Source organism: Elephas maximus, chromosome 12 (assembly GCF_024166365.1).
Source record: "Elephas maximus indicus isolate mEleMax1 chromosome 12, mEleMax1 primary haplotype, whole genome shotgun sequence".
In the NCBI taxonomy this organism is placed as follows: Eukaryota; Metazoa; Chordata; class Mammalia; order Proboscidea; family Elephantidae; genus Elephas; species Elephas maximus.
Window position 1 is genome coordinate 99,972,922 of NC_064830.1, and position 19,716 is coordinate 99,992,637.

The window sequence follows — 19,716 nt, forward strand, 5'->3', positions numbered from 1 at the left end:
GACAGGCAGGGTAGGGGACAGGGAAGGGACAGGGATGGGGTGGGGAAAGGCAGGGGCGAGAGAACAGGAGGAGGAGGAGGGCAGGGGGTGGAAGGAAGGGGACAAGAAGGGGAGGAGTAGAAGGGGCCAAGGTGGGGGGCGGGGGGAGGAGGGGCGGCCAGGGGGCCGGGCGGGGAGAGGGAGGGGCGAGGTGGGCGGGGCCGGGCTCCGGGGGGCGGGGCGGGGCGAGGCGCGGCCCTCGCTGTGCTCGCCGCTGCGCTCCCCAGACGCGCTCCGGAGCCGGGGGCGCGCGGCCGGGCGGTGGTGGCCGGCTGGGACCGCGGAGGACGCCCAGCCGCGCCCGGCCCGAGCAGCCTAGTGCGCCTGGTGCGGGCGCGGGGCGCGGGCGCTGCCGGGCCGGGGCGCGGGCTGCGGGCGGGAGCCGAGGACCCCAGCCCGGGCTGGGCCAAGGTAAGCGGGGAGCGGGAGCCAGAGCGCGGGGACCTGTCGGAGCCTTTGTCTGCGGCGCCCGCCCGCGCGTCCCCCCTGCCGCCGCGCCGACTAGGGGCACCCGGCCAGGGCGGGGGGAGACGTGACCTTCGAGGACCCGGGACGCCAGGAAAAGGATCCCGGTCCCACCCAGCATCTGGGCCGCCTCCGGTCGCATGGCCCTACTCGACCACCAGCCCCGCCCCCCCCCAAGTCTGAGGGTGCAGAACTCAGACCCGGGAAGGGGCAGACTCCGGGGCCCTGGCCATGCCCGGGCCTTGGCACCACCCCTTCTCCCGGGCACACCCCAAGAGTCCTGCCCCTGAAGTTCCTTCTCAAAACCCCTCCGCCCCAGCGCGCCCCTTTCGCCGGCCAGCCCCCTCTGGTTGGTGGAGAAGCGCTGGAAGACTGCGGGGTCGGTTCCCAGGGGTCACCTCGTGGACAGGCCGTCGCCTAAGGGGCCGTGTTCTTTGCCTGGGGGCGCAGCAACTTTGCTGCTGTTGGGGTCGTGCAGGGGGCAGGTGGAGCCTTCAGGGGCTACGGAGCATCTAAGCTCCCCAGGAACCAGGGCCAGGCGGGCCTGCCTGGGTGGCCTGGGCTGTCCTGACCGGGGGGAACTGCATGGGCACTGCCTGGCCCTGCCCAGCCTATGTGGTGGGTTCCTTCCTCAGCGCTCTGAGGGCTCTGGGAAGTGGCTGGTGGGAGCGTCTTCGGGTAGAGCAGATGGGAAGGAGTTCAGGGGTCTGGAGCTTGTGGCTGAGAGAAGGCAGCGGCATAGAGGGCCCCAGTGTCCAAGGAGCCGACAAGCTGGGCCATGGCGGAGGCATCCTGAGCGAGGCTCGGAGAAGGCAGGGTGCTGGCTGGCTCTCCCAACTGAGTTGAGTTTCTGGGTGGAGCTGGGCCCCAAGACAGGCCAGCTGCTCAGTGCCCCCACACCACCCTGGGGACACATCTCAGAACCAACATCCTCTTCAATCTGATGGATCCCAGGGCCCAGCTGAAATGGGGAAGGACTTTGTAGTCAAGGAGGCTCCAATTCTCCCTGAGCCTTGACTTGACCTCCCAGTGCCTGTCACCCTTTCTGCAAAACAAAGCACAAGCCCGGCTTTGCAGAACTATGAGGGCTCTTTAGGTGGTGGCTTTTACAGCTATTGAGCACCTACTGTGTGTAGCCAAGCCTTTCCTGCAAACCTCTCAGCCTGGCACCTACTTTCTCTCCATCTTCTGTTGGGTCCTCACCATAGTGTGGGAGGGGGGAAACAGGTGGCCCAGTGCCCTGGAGGTCAAAGAAATGACCACTGTCATCTTGGCTTCCTGGGCAGGCATCAGGGGCCCTGACAGCTTTGTGGGGGGCGGGTAAGACTCAGGGTGGAGGAACCTGAGGAGAACCTTGTGAACTCTTGGATGTTTAAACCTGTATGCATTTTTATTTTTATTTTAATTACAGAGGAAGAGGAGAGGGGTGGTGGTGGTGAGTGGGGGGAGAGGGAGCTGGGGAGAAGAAAACTGGAGCCTGAGACCCAGGAGAGGCTGGGCAGCCTCTGCAGAGGGCACCGTGACCACTGTGTGAGAATGACAGGCCTAGGGGTCATGGGGCGGGGGCAACAGGAGTTGGAGCCCCACCCCAGGAGGGGTCCTAGAGGAGGCCAGGGCAGCTGAGACAGGCAGTGGGGTGGCAGGTGCCTGCTGGCTCTGGCTGAGCTGGAGTGAGCAGGGGTGCCCCTCCCAGCTCCATGCTAAGCACGTCTGCCCTTCCAGCCAGTGTGGTCGCCCAGTGAGGCGGAAACCTCAGCTCTCAGGGAGAAGTGTGTTGTTGTACTGTATCTCCGGAGCCCCTGCTCAGCCGCATTCAGAGTTCAGATGCCCTCCAGGACAAAGCTGACATCCTCAGCGGGCTGGAGGCAAGGAGCCTCTGAGTTTTGTAAACGCTTTTTTACCTCCGGGTGGGCTGGGGCTGAAAGGGGGCCAGGAGCATCTCCATTGTCCCCTGGCTCCGTAGGGGGGACAACTCCAACAAGAGCCCCAGGCACACATGCTTGTCCTGTCGCAGGCCACCGAACTGGGCTACCATCAGTCCAACCTAGCCCAAGCTCTGTCCCACGCCCTTCTCAACACCCAAGCTCCAGATATGGCAGGAGGGGCTGAGGTTGGGGGTACTCGGGAAGTACATTGAGCCTGGTTGGGGGTTCTGCCAGGCACAGCTCATGGGGGCCTTCTCTTTCCTATTGGTCTTGGGTACCAGTCAGCTGGCTCAGCCCCAGCAGGCAGAGGCAGGATGTCCCCAGCACCCCAGGAGCTGGCCCTTGGGTCCCTCTCCCTGGCCTCAATTAAAACTCTGTATGGAGCCAGACAGGGGTTACATTAGTGGTTCAATGGTAGAATTCTCACCTTCCATGTGGGAGGCCCAGGTTCGATTCCTGGCCAGTGCACCTCTAGGCCAGCCACCATCCATCAGTCAGTGGAGGCTTGCTTGTTGCTATGATGCTGAACAGGTTTCAGCAGAGCATCCAGACTAAGACAAACTAGGAAGAAAGGCCTGGTGACCTATTTCTGAAAATCAGACAAAGGAAACTCTATAGATCACAACTGATGATGGGGATGGCAAAGGACCAAGCAGCTTTTTGTTCCACTGAGCATGGGGTTGCCATGAGTCAGCGCCGATTCAACAGTAGCTAACAACAACAACATGGAGCCAGCCAGAGACACTTGGTAACTGCTTGGCACAACCCATCCAGGATGGGAAGGAGGTAAACTGAGGCAGGGGAGCTGGAGGAAATAAGGGCCAGGAGATGGGACAAGGGCAGGCATAGGTGGTGTGGGGATCCTAGCACGTGGGATCCCTTGGAGAGTGGAACCTGCACCCTGCTTTTCTGGTGAATTCTCCCACATACGCCCTTGGGGCCAGGGAAATCAAGGCACCACATTCAGTGCCCCAGGCTTCAGAGTCCCATCTCTGTGTTTGTCCCAAGTCCTCAACAATGACCATGTATCCGTCAGATAAATGAAGACATGCTAGTAGAAAAATAAGTCCATAAATATTTTAGGTGGAAAAAGTTAAGATGCCCCCATATACACAGAGGGTTGCCTATGGAGTGGGGATATCTCTTCACTGTGGCTTGGTGAGCTCCTTCCTTTCCTTCCAAAGGTAAACCAAAACCCGTTGCCATCGATTTGATTCCGATACATAGTGACCCTATAGGACAGAGTAGAATTGCCCCCATAGAGTTTCCAAGGAGTAGCTGGTGGATTCAAACTGCTGACCTTCTGGTTACGAGTCGAGCTCTTAACCACTGTGCCACCAGGGCTCCCCTCCAGAGTTAAGGGCTAGCAAATTTGAATTGAAGCAAGAAATACTGAGGCAAAGCCAAAGAAAGAACTTCCTGGCCCTGTAGGTGGTTGGCCCCAGAACTAAGGGCCAAGGTGGCTCAGAGCATCACACAGACCTGGGTCCAGGCCCTACCTCTTACCTCCCCTGAGATTGTGGGGGGTTATTTACCCTCCAACCCTCACTTCCCTGGACTGTAAGATAAGTGAATAGCAGCCTCTTCCTCCCAGAGTCACTGGCGCGCAGGGAACTTCCAGCCCAGGGTACACACAGTCAGGGCTCAACAATGCCACCTGGTGATTCTGACTGCTCACCAGGTCCTGGAATTCCACCCCCATTATTTCTCCAATCCATCGTTTTCTGTCCAGGCCCATTGCCACAATCTCCACACAGACCACTGTCATCGCATCCCTGGATTCTGCAGCGGCCTCCGTGCTGGTCCCCTGGGCTCCATTCTCTTCCCTCCCACACCTTCTCCAGAGCATCTAGGGTGGATTTATTGAGATGTAATTATCACACCATACAATTCACCCATTTAAAGCGTACAATCCCATGGTTTTCGGTACAGTCACAGAGTCGTGTAACTATCAACGCTCTTAATTTTAGAACATTTTCATCACCCTCCAAAAAACCCCGTACCCTTTAGCTATCATCCCCTAGCCCCCATCTTACCCCAGCCTTAAGCAACCACTAATCTACTTTCTGTCTCTATAGATTTCCATATTCTGGCCTTTCATATGAATAAAATCGTGACTGGCTTCTTTCACGTAGCGTAATGTTTCTGTGGACCATCCACGTCATAGCGTGTAACAGAATTTCATTCCTTTTTATACCAGTTGCCAATGAGTCGATTCTGACTCATGGTGACCCCACGTGTATGAGAATAGCGCTCTGTAGGGTTTTCAGTGGCTGATTTTTCAGAAGTAGATCGCCAGGCCTTTTTTCCGAGGCAGCTCTGGGAGGACTCGAACCTCCATCCTTTTGGTTAGCAACCAAGCACGTTAACCATTTGCACCAGCCAGGGAGTCCATTCCTTTTTATAGCCACATAATACTCCACATAGCTAGACCACAGTTTGTTTATCCTTCGTCTGCTGATGGGTACTTGGGTTGTTTCCATCTTTTGGCTGTTGTGACTAATGACGCTATGGACATTCATGTACAAGTTCAGGGTGAACTTAAATCACACAACATCATTCTCTGCTTACATTTGTGTTCTCCATTACACTGTTTAGAAATTGCTGGAATGAATAGGAAGGAGGGTCCCCTAAGGGATGCAGGCTTGGGGACGGGGCAGTGAGTGTGTCCATCCTCGTTTATTCTCTCAGCTTCCCCCTCTCCTTTCTCCACAGCATCGGCAGCCATGGGCCAGGTTGGAAGCCAGCGTCTCAAGGAGCCCAGCCTGGCGGCCACTCCTGACAAAAACAGGGCCGTGAGCTTCAGCTTCGACAGTTACCAGCCGGAGGAGGAGGTGGCAGCAGGGGCAGTTCAGGGCCAGGGCAAGAGAACCAGGGGAGTCCCAACTTTCATGGACCCCAGTGAGTGAGGGTGCAGGAAAGGGGTGCATCTACTCCAAAGCAGGGATTGGCCAAATGCCCCCTTGTTTTCATTTCCCAGGGCTACTGTAACAAAATACCTCAAAGTGGGCGGGCTCCTCTAGGGTGTTACAGATTGAAGCATGTCCCCCCAAAAGACATGTGGAAATCCACATGGGTGGAAAGCCTCAGGGAGCAATTCAGCACCTGAGGCAGTACCTGTCTAGGTGGATTCATCTTCTGCAGCAACAAACAAGCCCATCCTCGCAGTGTCTTGACCCTAATGCTACATGTCCAGTATGTGAGGGGGCGCCGCTCTTGGATCCTGGCTGAAAAGGCTTCATCTCATCATTGGCTTTCACTATCCCTAAAGCAAGTAAAAGGACAGCTGGTGAATCATGCACTGACCAGAAAGCCTCTATTTGGAAGTGACACATATCACTTTGGTCACATTCATTGGTCAAAGCAAATCACGCCTAACATCAAAGGAGATGGGAAAGTGCCTAAGAGGACGAGTACTGGGTATAAGGTTCAAAGACCTGGTTTTTGCCCAGCTGTGTGACCTTGGGAAAGGGCCTAAACCTCTCTGTGCCTCAGTTTCCCCACATTGAGGAAATGGGCCAATTGAATGTGAGATCAGACCTGCATAGTGGGCAGCATGCAGGCTTCGGAGACAGAGGCTTGGGCTCAACCCCAGCTCCCATTTCCCTTGCCAGCTCGGAGACCTTGGGCAAGTCACTGCTCTTCTCAGGGTCTCAGTTTCTTCATCTGGAAAAGGAGAATACTGGTGCCAACCTCAATATAGTGCAACAAAATCCATAAAGCATTGTGTAGGACCGTCCCCTGCACTGAATAGGTACCCTGTACGTGATAACGATTTTCTGGTGGTTCGTACTTGTTTTTACTAGTATCACTCCAGGCTCAGAAATATGGGTCTCTTGTTGCATCCACTCTCTGCAGATGGAGGGGGAGAGGTTCTGGCCAGCCCTGTGGTGGGTCGAGGTAACCTCCCTGCTCCTTTGTGCATAGATGGAGCCAGTACAAGGCCAATTCTCAAAATGCTAGACTTCTCCTGGGCTAGTGTGGTAACAGACAACATCGTAGCAGTGGCTGCATCAGATGTGGGCATAGACGTGGATGCCCCACTTCTATTAACAGTGACATCCACCATGGTGCTGGTGTCCATGGTGATAGCGTCCATGGTGGTGGCATCCACAGTGGTGGTGTCCATGGTAGTGATGTCCACAGTGGTGGTGTCCACAGTGTTAGTGTCCACGGTGCTGGTGTCAATGGCAATGGTGTCCATAGTGTTGGAGGCCATGGTGGTAATGACCATGATGGTAATGTCCATGGTGGTGGTGGCCACACTGTTGGTATCCATTGTGCTGGTGTCCGTGGTGCTGATATCTATGATGGTGATGTCCATGGTGGTGGTGTCCATCGTGGTAGTGTTCCTGGTGGTGGTTTCCATGGTGGTGGTGTCCCTGGTGGTGGTTCCCATGGTAGTGGTATCCCTGATGGTGGTTTCCATAGTACCAGTTTCCATGGGGTGGTTTCCATGGCAGTGGTGTCCATGGCAGTGGAGTCCATAGCAGTAGTGTCCATGGTGGTAATGACCATGATGGTGATGTCCCTCGTGGTGGTATCTCTTGGTAGTGGCCGTGGAAGCAGTGACTCTGGTGTAGCAACAGTGGTGATTATAGGTGGCATGGAAGGATGGAACACTGTGTCTATAGTGATGGCCATGGTGGTGGGCGGTAGCTCTGGTGGTGGAGGTGGTGGCTGTGAGTGGGCTTGCCTGCTTTTCACCTGGTGTCTCTGGGTTTAGTGGTGGAAGAGCCGGTGCCAGATGACCGCTACCACGCAATCTACTTTGCAATGCTGCTGGCTGGTGTGGGTTTCCTGCTGCCGTACAACAGCTTCATCACCGATGTGGACTACCTGCACCACAAGTACCCAGGTGGGTTCCTCCATGGTTCTCCCCCTCCTCCACCAACACAGGCGACTCTATGGACCCTTCCTGTCACAGCACCTCAGCTCTGGCCTGTGGCCTTCAGGAACCCTGGTAAGCAGCACCCTGCTCGGGGAGCCCATTTGTTCAAACCTTAGCTCAGCTGTGAATTGCTGAGTGGCCGTTGGGCAGCCACTTACCCTTTCTGGGCATTCAGTCCCTTTTTGGTAGAGTGAGGAGTTAGCTCCTGGCAGGGATAAGTACAGAGGTAAGGGCTCCCTCCTTGAGCACCTGCTGTTGGCTGACCCTCCACAGGGACCTCTATTGTGTTTGACATGAGCCTTACCTACATCTTGGTGGCCCTGGTGGCTGTGCTCCTGAACAACGTCCTGGTGGAGAGACTGAGCCTGCACACCAGGATCACCGCAGGTATGCCTGGCCCCACCTGGCACGTCACACCTGCCCACTGGGGCTCCCAGCTCACATGCCCAGTACAGCAGCCACCTATTCAATTCCCCCGAACTTCACTCTCCCTATCTGTAAAATGGGCACATCTCCTGAGAATGTTGTGGGGTTCAATTAAAAAAAAAACAACACTCAGTTAAGGGTCAGCCTGTGGTGGGTGCACAATAAATGGTAGCATCATCTTCCTGGTCTATGTAGGCACCTTTGGGGGCCTTTGTGGACCCCACATTCTGTCCATGGGCCTTTGCCCAAGCTGTTCCTTTGCCTGGTGTGCTCTTCCTTCCTCACTCCTCATGACAATAACATCCAGCTTCAAAGGCCAGCTCAAACAGCACCTCCTGCAGGAAGTCTTCCAGGCTGCCCCACTTAGATTTCTGGCCCATCCAATACCCACCTACCCAGTTTCTCTGCACACCGGGATCACTGCAGATACATCTCGCCCCACCCTGCCAGGTCATACCTGCCCACTGGGGCTTAGCTTACATACACCCAGCCCAGCACCCACTTACCCAATTCCTCTAAGCCACATTCTCCCTAGCTATGAAATGGGCACACCTCCTAAGAACGTTATGGGTTCAGTGAAAAAAAAAAACAGGAGAGTGTCACACAACGCATACCCACAGGGACATTTAGGCAAGTGCCTGGGTTTCTCATATAAACTAGGCCTCAAGGACTATATCCATGTTACCGTTTCTCTTGGGCAGTGGGCTTCCATATTTGGGTTTTTTTTTCAAACTTTATTTTGAAAAAATTTCAAACCTATGCCCTAGTAGTAAGGGGCAAAGGCAGAGAGAGCTGGCTCTACAGGAGGGGTGGGATAAGGGGAGCCCCACCCAGCCCAGCCGGCCCACTGCCCCCTCACTGACCTCTCCCCTACAGGCTACCTCTTAGCCTTGGGCCCCCTCCTCTTTATCAGCATCTGTGATGTCTGGCTGCAGCTCTTCTCCCATGACCAGGCTTACGCCATCAACTTGGCCGCTGTGGGCACTGTGGCCTTCGGCTGCACAGGTAGGGAGGGGCTGGAGATGGGAGGGTGGGGACAGGGGCTCGAGATCCCATCCTACCCTACCCCCATCCTTGCTGCCGGGCCCCCATGGTGGCATACACACAAGCTGAACAAAGCATGGTGCACACCCTTCACATGTGCACACACGCTGTATACCCACACTTGCCCATGTGTGCTGAGCATAGGCAGTGTCAGGTATGCACGCTGTGCATGCAAACATGGATACCGCATACGCCCACAGAGACGTTTAGGCGGGTGCCTGGGTTTCTCCCTTATAAACTGGGCTTCAAGGACTGTGCCCATGTCACTGTTGCCCTTGGGCAGTGGCTTCCAAACTTTTTTTAACTTTTTATTTTGAAAAAATTTCAAACATATGGGAAAATTGTGAGAATAATACAATAAATATACCCTTCATCTAGATTTAGCAATTGCCAACATTTTGCTGCTCTCACTCCGTTCTTCCATCCACCCATCCACCCATCCACCCACCCATCCACCCATCCACCCACCCATCCACCCACCCACCCACCCATCCATCCATCCATCCATCCATCCATCCATCCATCCATCCATCCATCCATCCATCCATCCATCCATCCATCCATCCATCCATCCATCCATCCATCCATCCATCCATCCATCCATCCATCCATCCATCCATCCATCCATCCATCCATCCATCCATCATCATCTATCCCCTCTAAACCATTAAGTTAATGGTCATCACATTTCATCCCTAAATACCTCAGTATGCATTTTCTCAGAACCAAGACATTTCTTCTAGAACCACATGCCAGTGACCAAAATCAGGAAGTTTAACATTGACACCACACTATTATCTAATCTACCATCCATATTCAAATTCAGAAATTATCCAAATAATGTCCTTTGCAGCAATTTTTTTTTTCTCATCCAGAACCCAACCTGGAACCATTGGTTTAGTTGTCATATCTTTATATCTTTCACTGCACTTTCACCCGGAAAGGTCCTCAATTTTCCTTTGTCTTTCATGGCATTGGCATTTTGCAAGGGTCCAGACCAGTTGTTTTGCAGACTTTCAAACTTTCTTGACTCTGACCACTAAGGAGAAATATATGTTATGTTATGACCTGGCACACACATTTATATGTGTGTGTATATGTGTGTGTTTATAAGTGAAAGCAAGGTTTTGTGAAGTAATACCCCAATCCAGGCACCTTGCTGAGATATTTTCTGTTCTCGCCTGTTTTATTCTTCTCTTTTCAGCATGGTTGTATCAAATCCTTCTGCCTCTAGTGGCGTTAAAATCTATTTTCCCTGCATCCTTGCCAACACACTACTCTCAAATGTGCATTTTTTCCAAGCTAACAGATGATAAGTAGTGTCTCACAGTTATCTCTCTCTCTATCTCTCTTAAGTGCAGCAATCCAGCTTCTATGGGTACACGGGAATGTTACCCAAGAGGTACACACAGGGAGTGATGACCGGGGAGAGTGAGTATCAGCAGATGCTGAGGGGAGGGGCTGCTGGGCTGCCGGGCTGCCGTGGGCTCTGGAAGGGGTATCCCTGGGTGGATAGCTGGGTCCATGAACTCTGGGGATGCTGGGCTGGGGACGGTGGCCACCGTCTTCCGTCGCCTGGCTGGGGGAGAGGTGGGGTGGACTTACCGGGGAGAGGACCATGTGTGCAAACGCATGTGTGTGCTGTTTTCTGGGACTGTGATGTACGTGCCTTTCTCCAAGTGTGGGCTCCTGGGTGACGTGAGAAGCACATGCCCAGTGGGTATGTCTTGATTGTCCTTGCATGCCCTTCACCTAGATTCACCAGTTGCTGACATTTTGCCACTTTCATTCTCTTCCTTCATCCATCCATCCATCCATCCATCCATCCATCCATCCATCCATCCATCCATCCATCCATCCATCCATCCATCCATCCATCCATCCATCCATAACTATCAATCATCTATCATCTATCTACCTATCATCTATCTATCATCCATCTATCTGTCATCTATCTGTTTGTCTGTCATCTATCTACCTAGCTATCATATGTTTGTCTGTCTATATATCTATCACTAGGAAGAAATACATTTTATGTTATGACCCAGTACACATATTCATACGTGGTGTGTATGTGTGTGTTTATAAGGTTTTGTGAAATAGTATCCTCAATCTGTCTATCATCCATTTTGTGCCTGTGCACGTGCATGTCGAGGTGTTACCCATCCGCACAATACTCAAACTTTCTTAGGAGCCCTGGACCCCCAAGCCATCCCCCACTTGCTGCACCACTATAGCTTCTCAAACTCAGTCCTCCCGAGTCAACCCCGTGATCTCCCTTCCTGCCCCTCCTAGCAAATGCCCCCCACCCGCTGCTCAAGCCCGAAACTCACCAGACACCTAGTCCTCCACCAGGTTGTTTGGATTTGCCTCCAGACTGACTTCTAGTCTGTCTCTGTATGAGTGCACTGTGGCTGCTGTAACAAAATACCACAAACTGAGGGCTTAAAACGACAGAAATGTATTCTCTTAGGGTTTAGGAGGCTGGAAGTCTGAACCCAAGGTGTCAGCAGGGTTGGTTCCTTCTTGGGGACTCAGAGGGGCATCTGTTCCATGCCTCTCTCCTAGCTACTGGTGGTTGTCAACAATCCTTGGGACTCCTTGGCTGTGGCAGCATGATCCCAACCTTCCCTCCATACCCACATGGCCTTCTCCTTTCTGTGTCCGTGTCCAAATTTCCCTCTTCTTAAAAGGACACCAGGGATTGGATTTAGGGCCTACCCTGATCCACTCAGCCCCTGGGTGGTGCAAACAGTTAAGTGCTCGGCTGCTAAATGAAAGGTTGGTGGTTTGAATCCACCCAGAGTTGCCTCAGAGAAGGGCCTGGAGATCTACTTGCAAAAAATCAGCCACTGAAAACTCTATGGGGCACAGTTCTCCTCTGACACACATGGGATTACCATAACTAGGAAGGAATCCCAGCTGGTCTCGTCTCTGGTCTCTAATCCAGCCTGACTTTATCTTAACAAGAGTATATCTGCAAAGACCTAATTTCCAAATAAGGCCACATTCATAGGTTCCAGGTGGACATGAATTTTAGGGGGATGCTATTCAACCAGCCCCTGGTCCAGGCGGCTGACTGTCCCCTGGACAACCTCTCACGCCCTTCATCTCCCCTGGTCCTGCCCCCACCCTTCTCTACACGGCGGCAACACTGCCCTTAGCCCTGGCCTGCACTTCCTCCAAATGTTCTCAGCAGTGCTACCCAGCAGGAAGCGCTGAGCTCAGGCCAGGACCCACACGGACACTGTCCTCCATTTCTCCCCATTTGGGATACTCTCTAACTTCTACCTTGCCATGAGGTTGACCAGATGCCCTGAGGAACTTCAAGACTCATGCCTACGGGGCCCTGGTTTCAGGAAGGCGGCTGGGCACATGGATGGCTTCTGCTGGCCAGTCTATTACATTTACGGCTATGAGTGAGACTGGGCTGCCAGAGTGGTGCTATTTGCTGATTTGGGGTGATTCGGGTTATTTATACAGTATGGTCAATCAAAAAGCGAAACCAGTTACCACTGAGTCTATTCCAATTCATGGTGACTGCATGTGTGTCAGATTAGAACTGTCCAGCTGGGCTGAGCTCGGCAGGGCTGGGCTGGGCTGGGCAAGGCTGGGCAGGGCTAGGCTGGACACAGCCTGGCTGGGCTGATCTGCGCTGGGCACAGCTGGGCTGGGCAAAGCAGGGCTGGGCTGGGCTGGGTACCTGAGCTTGGCAACATCCCAGCCCCTGGCCGCCCACTTGCAGGCACAGCAGGGGTGATGATCTCCCTGAGCCGCATCCTCACCAAGCTGCTGCTGCCGGACGAGTGGGCCAGCACGCTCATCTTCTTCCTGGTCTCCGTGGGCCTGGAGCTGCTCTGCTTCCTGCTGCACATGCTGGTGCGGCGCAGCCGCTTCGTGCGCTACCATACCACCCGGCCCCGTGACAGTCGCACGCACCGCCGGGGCTCAGGCTACTGCGTACACCACGACGTGGCCACCGGGGACATCCACTTTGTAAGTCCATGCCCTCGGCCTCAGTTTCCTCATCTGTCCCTGCCAGGAGATGGGGGAGGGCAGAGAGCATTACTCAGGAGTTAGAAAGCAGCTCTAGGTATGGGTGTCACCTCCAGGGCTCAGCTTCCCAATCCACATTGTCGCTGAGAGTTCCCCAGCTATGACTCTTCCCCCATGGGTAGTCTGGGTGCCATCTGTGGCCTGAGGCTTCATCCTGCTCCTGCTGTCCCTGATCGAAGACCCCCTCCCCTGTGGTAATCCCACGTCTGTGGTCCTAGGGTACCTCCTCTGGGGTAAGACCACATTCTATAGTCTGAGGCCCTATCCTCTGTGGTAATCCCATGTCTCTGGTCGGAAGCCCCTCCAGCTACCATATCCCACAATCCTAGATGCACTGTCCCAGCCTGCTGTGACAGCCCTCCTTCTGCCCTCGTTGAGGCTGTGTTCTGCTGCCTCAGCCAGATGGTCAACTCTCCGTAGCTCACACTTTCCCCCACCTTCACTGTCCATGTTTTCTAGAGATGAACATATCAAGAGGGAAATCAAGGCCCACTTATACCCTGGGCTCCACCAGGGTCAGGGGAGAAGAGCCAACGGGGTGTAGAAGGGCCCCCAAACCCTCACAGGAGGGTACACTGGAGCCAGCCAGGAAAGAGGGTGGGCTGGCAGATGGGACCAGAAGAGAGCCAGAGAGAGGGTGAGAGACTAACTCAGGCCTGTGGCCCCTTGGTCTGCTGAGGTCAGGGCCCAGCTGGGGCTGACTGTGCTGTGCTCTCCCCTCCTCAGTCACATTCCTTCTGGCGTCACAACACAGACACCATGGTGGTGGCCCCACACGACACTCTCCATGGGCACTGGCAGGCCCCACAGGACCTCACGGAGCCTTCCTAGGGAGCTCGGCGCCCTCTGGTGGTGCAGGGCTGCAAAGGCACCCAGGGGGCAGCTGGTGTGGAGGTCCCAGGACACCTGCCAGGTGAAGTCCAGGAGCAGGGAAGGGCAAGCCAGGGATACTCGCTCCTAAGTGGACCATGGCTCTTCAGTGTTCTCATCAGCAGAGCCAGGATGGTCACGTGGGCCTTGGACAGCCAGTCACCAGGCCCTGAGCTGAGGACACTGCAGTGAGCCAGAAAGGCCATCTGTTTCAGGGGCTCACAGATAAGGGGACGGATCACAGGGCATGTGGGGAGGCCCACAATGGAAAAGGACAGGGCTGAGAGGGAGAAATGGGGCCTCTGAATGGTCAGGGAGGTTCCCAGGGAGAGGCTTTCAAGAACCATGTGAAAGTCAGCAGGAAGGGCCAGAGGGGATAGCATGTGCAAAGGCTGAGGAGTTTGGTGTGTGGAGGGACAGCGAGGAGGCCAATGTGGCTCTGGTGAGGGGTGAGGGAGAGCCCTGTGGCACATCTGGGCAAGGTAAGAAAGTGAGACACAGTCCTCTGTTGGTCAGAAGCTGGTGGCAGGTTTAATGGGAATGACAGGATGGATTTGCCACCCCAGAAATCTGAGCAACCTTGGCGAAGTGAGATGCACAGTACGTGCTAACTGAACGTCCTTCTGAGTATGGCTCCTTCTCTGACTGGGCTCAGGTGTCCTCAAGCACACCCCAGTGCTGAGCTCCTCCCATCCACCACCCCCACCCACTGAGGTCCTCTGAAACAGCCCATGTTCTTCAGTCTAAGGTGTCCATCTTATTGCGACAGCCCACCTCTGTGGTCTGAGGCCCCACTCAGCTGCAACAGGCCATGGGGTTCCTGAGGGCAGCAGCTGTTGCTCCCCTAAACCTGACCTACCCCTCTATCCTCCCTCCAGGAGCACCAAGCCCCAACCCTGGCCAACAGCGGGTCCCCAAAAGACAGCCCAGCACATGAGGTGACCAGTGGTAGGGGAGGGGCTTACGTGCGCTTCGATGTGCCTCCGCCCAGAGTCAAGCGGAACTGGCCCACATTCAGAGGTGAGGGGACCCCATCCTAACAGGGAGCAGCCTGGAGGCTCCCCCCCCTATGGTAACCCTATGTCTGTGGTCCATCTGTACCCACCTCTGGTAATCCCTGTCTGTGGTCTGAGACCCTCTCCCCTGTGGTAATCCCACACCTGTAACCCAAGGCTCCCCTCCCCTGTGGTAATCCCACGTCTGTGGTCTGAGGCCCCCTCCACGATCCTTGGGCTAGACCCCTGTGGGCCTCAGCCCCTCCAACAGAAGCAGGTGGTGCTCAGGCTGGAGGAGGAGGCAGGTATGGGGGCCCTGCCCCCCATAAGTACTGCCCTCTAATCCCCGCCTCCTCCCCCCAGCCCTGCTGCTGCACCGCTACATGGTGGCACGCGTCATCTGGGCCGACATGCTCTCCATCGCCGTCACCTACTTCATCACGCTGTGCCTGTTCCCCGGCCTCGAGTCTGAGATCCGCCACTGTGTCCTGGGCGAGTGGCTGCCTATCCTCATCATGGCTATCTTCAACCTCTCGGACTTTGTGGGCAAGGTGGGCCACCTACCCCAGCTCCTGCCCTGGGGTGGATGTGGGAGCCTTGGGGAGGCACTAGCCCATCTGGGGCAGGGGCCCATCTTAGCTTGGGGTCCCTGGATGCAGCCCCTGAGCTGAGGGTGTATGTGCAGGCCATTCGCTAAGGCTCCCCAGGTGTGGGGCCAGGGGGCATGGGGACAGGCGATGGTCCCATCTCAGACAATGTCTGAAGAACGTGGCCTCATCCTGGTCCTTGGAGTGTAGTTGCATCTCAGAGAGCAGAGAAACTCAAGCCTGGGCTTCAAGAGGGAGCAAGACCACCCCACAGTCTCTGGGAGTCCACTGAGGGGGCAGCAGGCACCAGCAACAGTTACGAAGAATCTGGGCAGAGCACTGTCTGCCTCAATTGAGGGTGGGGATGGGGGCAGAACAGGGCCGGGGCCAGATCAAAGCTGCCATTTCTAGTGCTTTGGACATGAGTCTTCTCTTACTGAGTGAAGAAAGTGAGACTCAGAGAAGGAAAGCCATTTGCCTGAGGTTACACAGCTGAGATGTCTGAAGAACTCAAGTCTATGCCTCAGGAGGGAGCAAGGCTTCAAAAAACCTGTTGCCATCGGATCGATTCTCATAGTGACCCTATAGGACAGGGTAGAACTGTTCCACAGGATTCCAAAGCTGTAGTCTTTACATGAGCAGATCACCAGGTCTTTTCTCCCTCAGCGTGGCTGATAGGTTTGAACCCTCAACTTTTTGGTTTAGCAGCCGAGCACTTAACCACTGTGCTACCAGGGCTCCTTGAGTGGGTCCAAATCTTAATCCTGCTATTTCCTAGCTGTGAGAGGCAACGAAAGTTCCCCTGGGCCCTGGTGTCGTCATTTCTTAAATTGGGTCAGTAGCCCCACTCCGCAGGGGAACCGTGAGCATTGAATAAGGAAACATGCGTGAAGTGCTTAGAACGGTGCCCAGCACAGAGCAAGCATGTTGCTATCATTGGTAGTATTTGAGGTATTGGTGGTTCAGGGGTAGAATTCTCTCCTTCCGTGCAGGAGACCCGGGTTCGATTCCCGGACAATGCACCTCACGCACAGCCGCCACCTGTCTGGCAGTGGAGGTTCGTATGTTGCTATGATGCTGAATAGGTTTCAGTGGAGCTTCCAGACTAAGATTAGTTAGAAAGGCCTGGCGGTCAACTTCCAAAAATCAGCCAGTGGTCCGATCTGCAGCCGATCATGATGGTGCAAGACCCGGCAGCATTTTGTTCTGTCGGCCACGAGTCAGGACCGACCCAACAGCAGCTCACAAGAGTAGTATCGAGTGGTTTGTTGTGGAAGGCTTGGGGGTGGGCTGGGGGCTAGGCTGCTGGCTCAGGGAGAGGCAGGGGACGCGAGTGGGGTCAGCACCCACATGCCTGGCTCCCCGCAGATCCTGGCGGCCCTGCCCGTGGACTGGCGGGGCACCCATCTTCTGGCCTGCTCCTGCCTGCGCGTCATCTTCATCCCCCTCTTCATCCTGTGCGTCTACCCCAGCGGCACGCCCGCCCTCCGCCACCCAGCCTGGCCCTGCGTCTTCTCCCTGCTCATGGGCATTAGCAATGGCTACTTCGGCAGCGTGCCCATGATCCTGGCGGCTGGCAAAGTGAGCCCCAAGCAGCGGGAACTGGCAGGTAAGGCCCTGCTGGATCTCAGGGTGCCTTCCCAGCAGCTTGACACCCACAGGACTGGTAGCACCCCACTGCCAGAAGGGGAAACCGAGGCCCATCGGAGCCAAGGCCACCCGGCGAGAAGGTGCCTTTCGGTTTCAGGGGTCAGGTCAAACGCAGGGAGGTTGTAGGTGTGTGGGCATTCTTAAATCCCTTATTCATTCATTCATTCATTCCCCAACTACTTTTGGAGCCCCACTGTGCATCAGGCACTGTTCTAGGAGCCAAGGCAACAGTGCAGACAAAAGAACAATCCCCGTGGCTGTGGGGCTGACATTCCAGAGGTGGAGACAGACAATAAACAAATAACAAAAAGAAGTAGTGTGTTGGATGGTGGTGAGTACTATGGATAGAACTTAACAGAGAAATGGGATGGGGGAAATGCAGAATGGAATGGTCTGGGAGGGCCTCCCTGAGGAGGTGTCTTTTAAGGAAAGACCTGGAGGAAATCAGGAGACAGCCGCGTGGAGGTATAGGGGAAGAGCTGTTCTAGGCAGAGGAAACAGCACTTGCAAAGACCTTGAGGCAGGAGGCCCATGTGCTCTGGGTATGGGAAGGGAGCTGCCTCAAGAGTGCAGAAGAGGAGGGGCTGGGTCAGACAGTGTTTAAAAGGGATCCTTCTGGCTGCTGTCCAGACAGACAAAGAAGGTCATGGGCAGAGGCAGGCAGGCAGGTGAGGTAGTTACTGAAATGGTCCGACCCAGTGAGGACAGGCTTGGACCAGGTGGGGCTGTGGAGCTGCGAGAAGGGGCTGGATTAAGGGGCTGGGTTCTTGATTATTTTCATGAGGCTTCTGGATCTATTTTGACATTGAGATTGGGATATGGTAGTAGGGTTGGGTGGAGTCAGAGAGGACACCAAGGTTTGGGGCCTGTTGCTCAGGGCAGAAATAATGTCATTGCCCACAACTGCAATGAGGAGAGGGGCGTTGATGGAGGGTCATTGGGAGTTGGGTCTGAGATGGACGTAGTATGCTTGAGATACCCACTGGACAGGCCACACTGCCTATGACAAGGAGGCAGCTGGAGGTTGGAGTCTGGAGATAAAATGGGGGCAGCCAGAGGAATAGGAAACCCCAGGGGAGATGGAGGGCAATTGCTGGGTCAGTTAGGCTGGAGGGGGTTCCCAGGAGGAGCTCGGGGCCATGGGGTGAGCCGCGAGTCAGACCATGGCCAGTATTTGCACCAGCGGTCCTGTTTCCCCAGTCACCGCCTTCTGGGAGCTGGAGTCACCACCCGCCTCACCCATGAGAAGCCTGGATGATGGTGACAATATGGGTGAGGTGGTCATAGTATGTTGGCTCAGGTCCCGGCTGCTGCACTAGAGGGCGGCACTGCCCTGTCCTCCACAGCTCAGGACTCTTCTTGTCCACAGGGAACATCATGACCGTGTCCTACATGACAGGGCTGACGCTGGGCTCTGCTGTGGCCTACTGCACCTACAGCCTCACACGGGATGCCCCCAGCAGCTGCTTCCACACTGACATCACCAACGGCTCCCTCCCCACTGGCCTCTGACTGGGCCTGGGCTGGCCCCTGCCAAGGGAGGGCCACTTGGCTCAGGCCTCAGCCTCTTCACCCCCAGGCCTGAGGGCCCCTCCCCATCCCTGCCTGCAGTGCCTGCGGGGGCCCCCGGCCTCCTCCTGTGCCAATCACACCACCTTCGCTGGGTCCAGCGCACCCATCACTCTGGCCCCAGAGTTCTGCCAGATTCTGTGGGGCCCGGAGCTCTGCCCAGCACTGTGGTCTGTGTTCTCCATCTCCAGCTGGCTCCTCACTGTCCGTCTATGTCCCGTGACCCCCACTGTACCCAGGCCAGTGCTCCATGGGGTCAGATTCTCAGACGTCCCCACCCAGGAGAGACCCCCAGCCAGAAGCCGGGGCACACAATGTCCCCCACCTGGTGACCCACCCCAGGCTCTGCTCTGAGGGCCCCACAGCCCTGGGCACACCAGCCACAGTTTTCCTTTCACCAGGAAGTCCCCTCATGAGCCATCAGCAGAGAGGGCAGTTCCAGCCTTGTCACTCCAAGGGCCGCTGCCCCTCCAGCCCCTCCTCTGAAATCCTGGCTATCCTAAAATTTTGTGATGAAGGAACTGCAGCCCTGGGTCTGAACAGACTCAGACTGCCGTCTGCAATGGCTTCTTGGGGACCGTGGCAACTGTGTGTCCTGGGCACGCCCACCCCAGCTGCCACATGCCCAGAGCCCCCCAGCACCCACCTGATGCGATGAGCCAGGGGGCACTGGGCCTGACTGGGGGACCTCCATGGCCTTCCCTGACTTCCAGGTGATACAGGAGATGGGACAAGTTTGGGGAACCAAAGGAAGGGCCCCCGCACCCTGCAAGGAAGGCCCTGAAAGGTAGGGGGCTGGACTCAAGCCCCAGTCTGGACCCTGGGGCAGGAGGACTCAAAGGCCTGCCTTCCCACACTCACCACTCTGCTGTGACCACTCTGCCCCAGCTGTGTCACGTCCATTTGTCTGTCCACTAACTACCGCACTGGCCATTAAAGATGGACGGCCTTGGGGCTGCCCCACCGCTGCCTCCATGGAGCGTTTGTGCGAATGACCAGGCAATCCTGACTTAGCCCTGGGGAAGCGGGAAGGACGGGCCTACCCTGCATACCCAGGGCCTCGTTCCTCCCACCCGTGAAGTGGCCCTGCCTGCACCCAGGCCAGAAGTTTCTAGGGGGCAGGTGTGGGTGGATCAGGTAGTGGGACGGTCTCCACATACCTGGTTGGTGTGGAGGGGACGCACCGCGGAGGCATGGAG

The 19,716-nt window shown here is 55.6% G+C and overlaps 1 protein-coding gene across 1 annotated transcript; it reads left to right on the plus strand.

Annotated features, from left to right (window-relative positions):
* Positions 1-369: 369 nt before the first annotated feature.
* SLC29A4 (solute carrier family 29 member 4) lies at positions 370-19,460 on the plus strand. Its single transcript, XM_049903448.1, has 11 exons — positions 370-450; positions 5,145-5,330; positions 7,156-7,287; positions 7,594-7,707; positions 8,623-8,751; positions 10,147-10,221; positions 12,536-12,786; positions 14,595-14,736; positions 15,075-15,262; positions 16,667-16,907; positions 18,318-19,460. The coding sequence occupies exons 2-11, from the start codon at positions 5,156-5,158 to the stop codon at positions 18,458-18,460; spliced, it is 1,590 nt and encodes a 529-aa protein (XP_049759405.1). The 5' UTR covers positions 370-450; positions 5,145-5,155; the 3' UTR covers positions 18,461-19,460.
* The last annotated feature ends 256 nt before the right edge of the window (positions 19,461-19,716 follow it).

Bases quoted from the DNA above. Each gene is read 5' to 3' on its own strand.
- SLC29A4 (XM_049903448.1), top strand. From the start codon at position 5,156: ATGGGCCAGGTTGGAAGCCAGCGTCTCAAGGAGCCCAGCCTGGCGGCC. The intron at 7,288-7,593 runs GTGGGTTCCTCC...GACCCTCCACAG, and splicing joins CCTGCACCACAAGTACCCAG to GGACCTCTATTGTGTTTGAC. The intron at 8,752-10,146 runs GTAGGGAGGGGC...ATCTCTCTTAAG, and splicing joins TGTGGCCTTCGGCTGCACAG to TGCAGCAATCCAGCTTCTAT.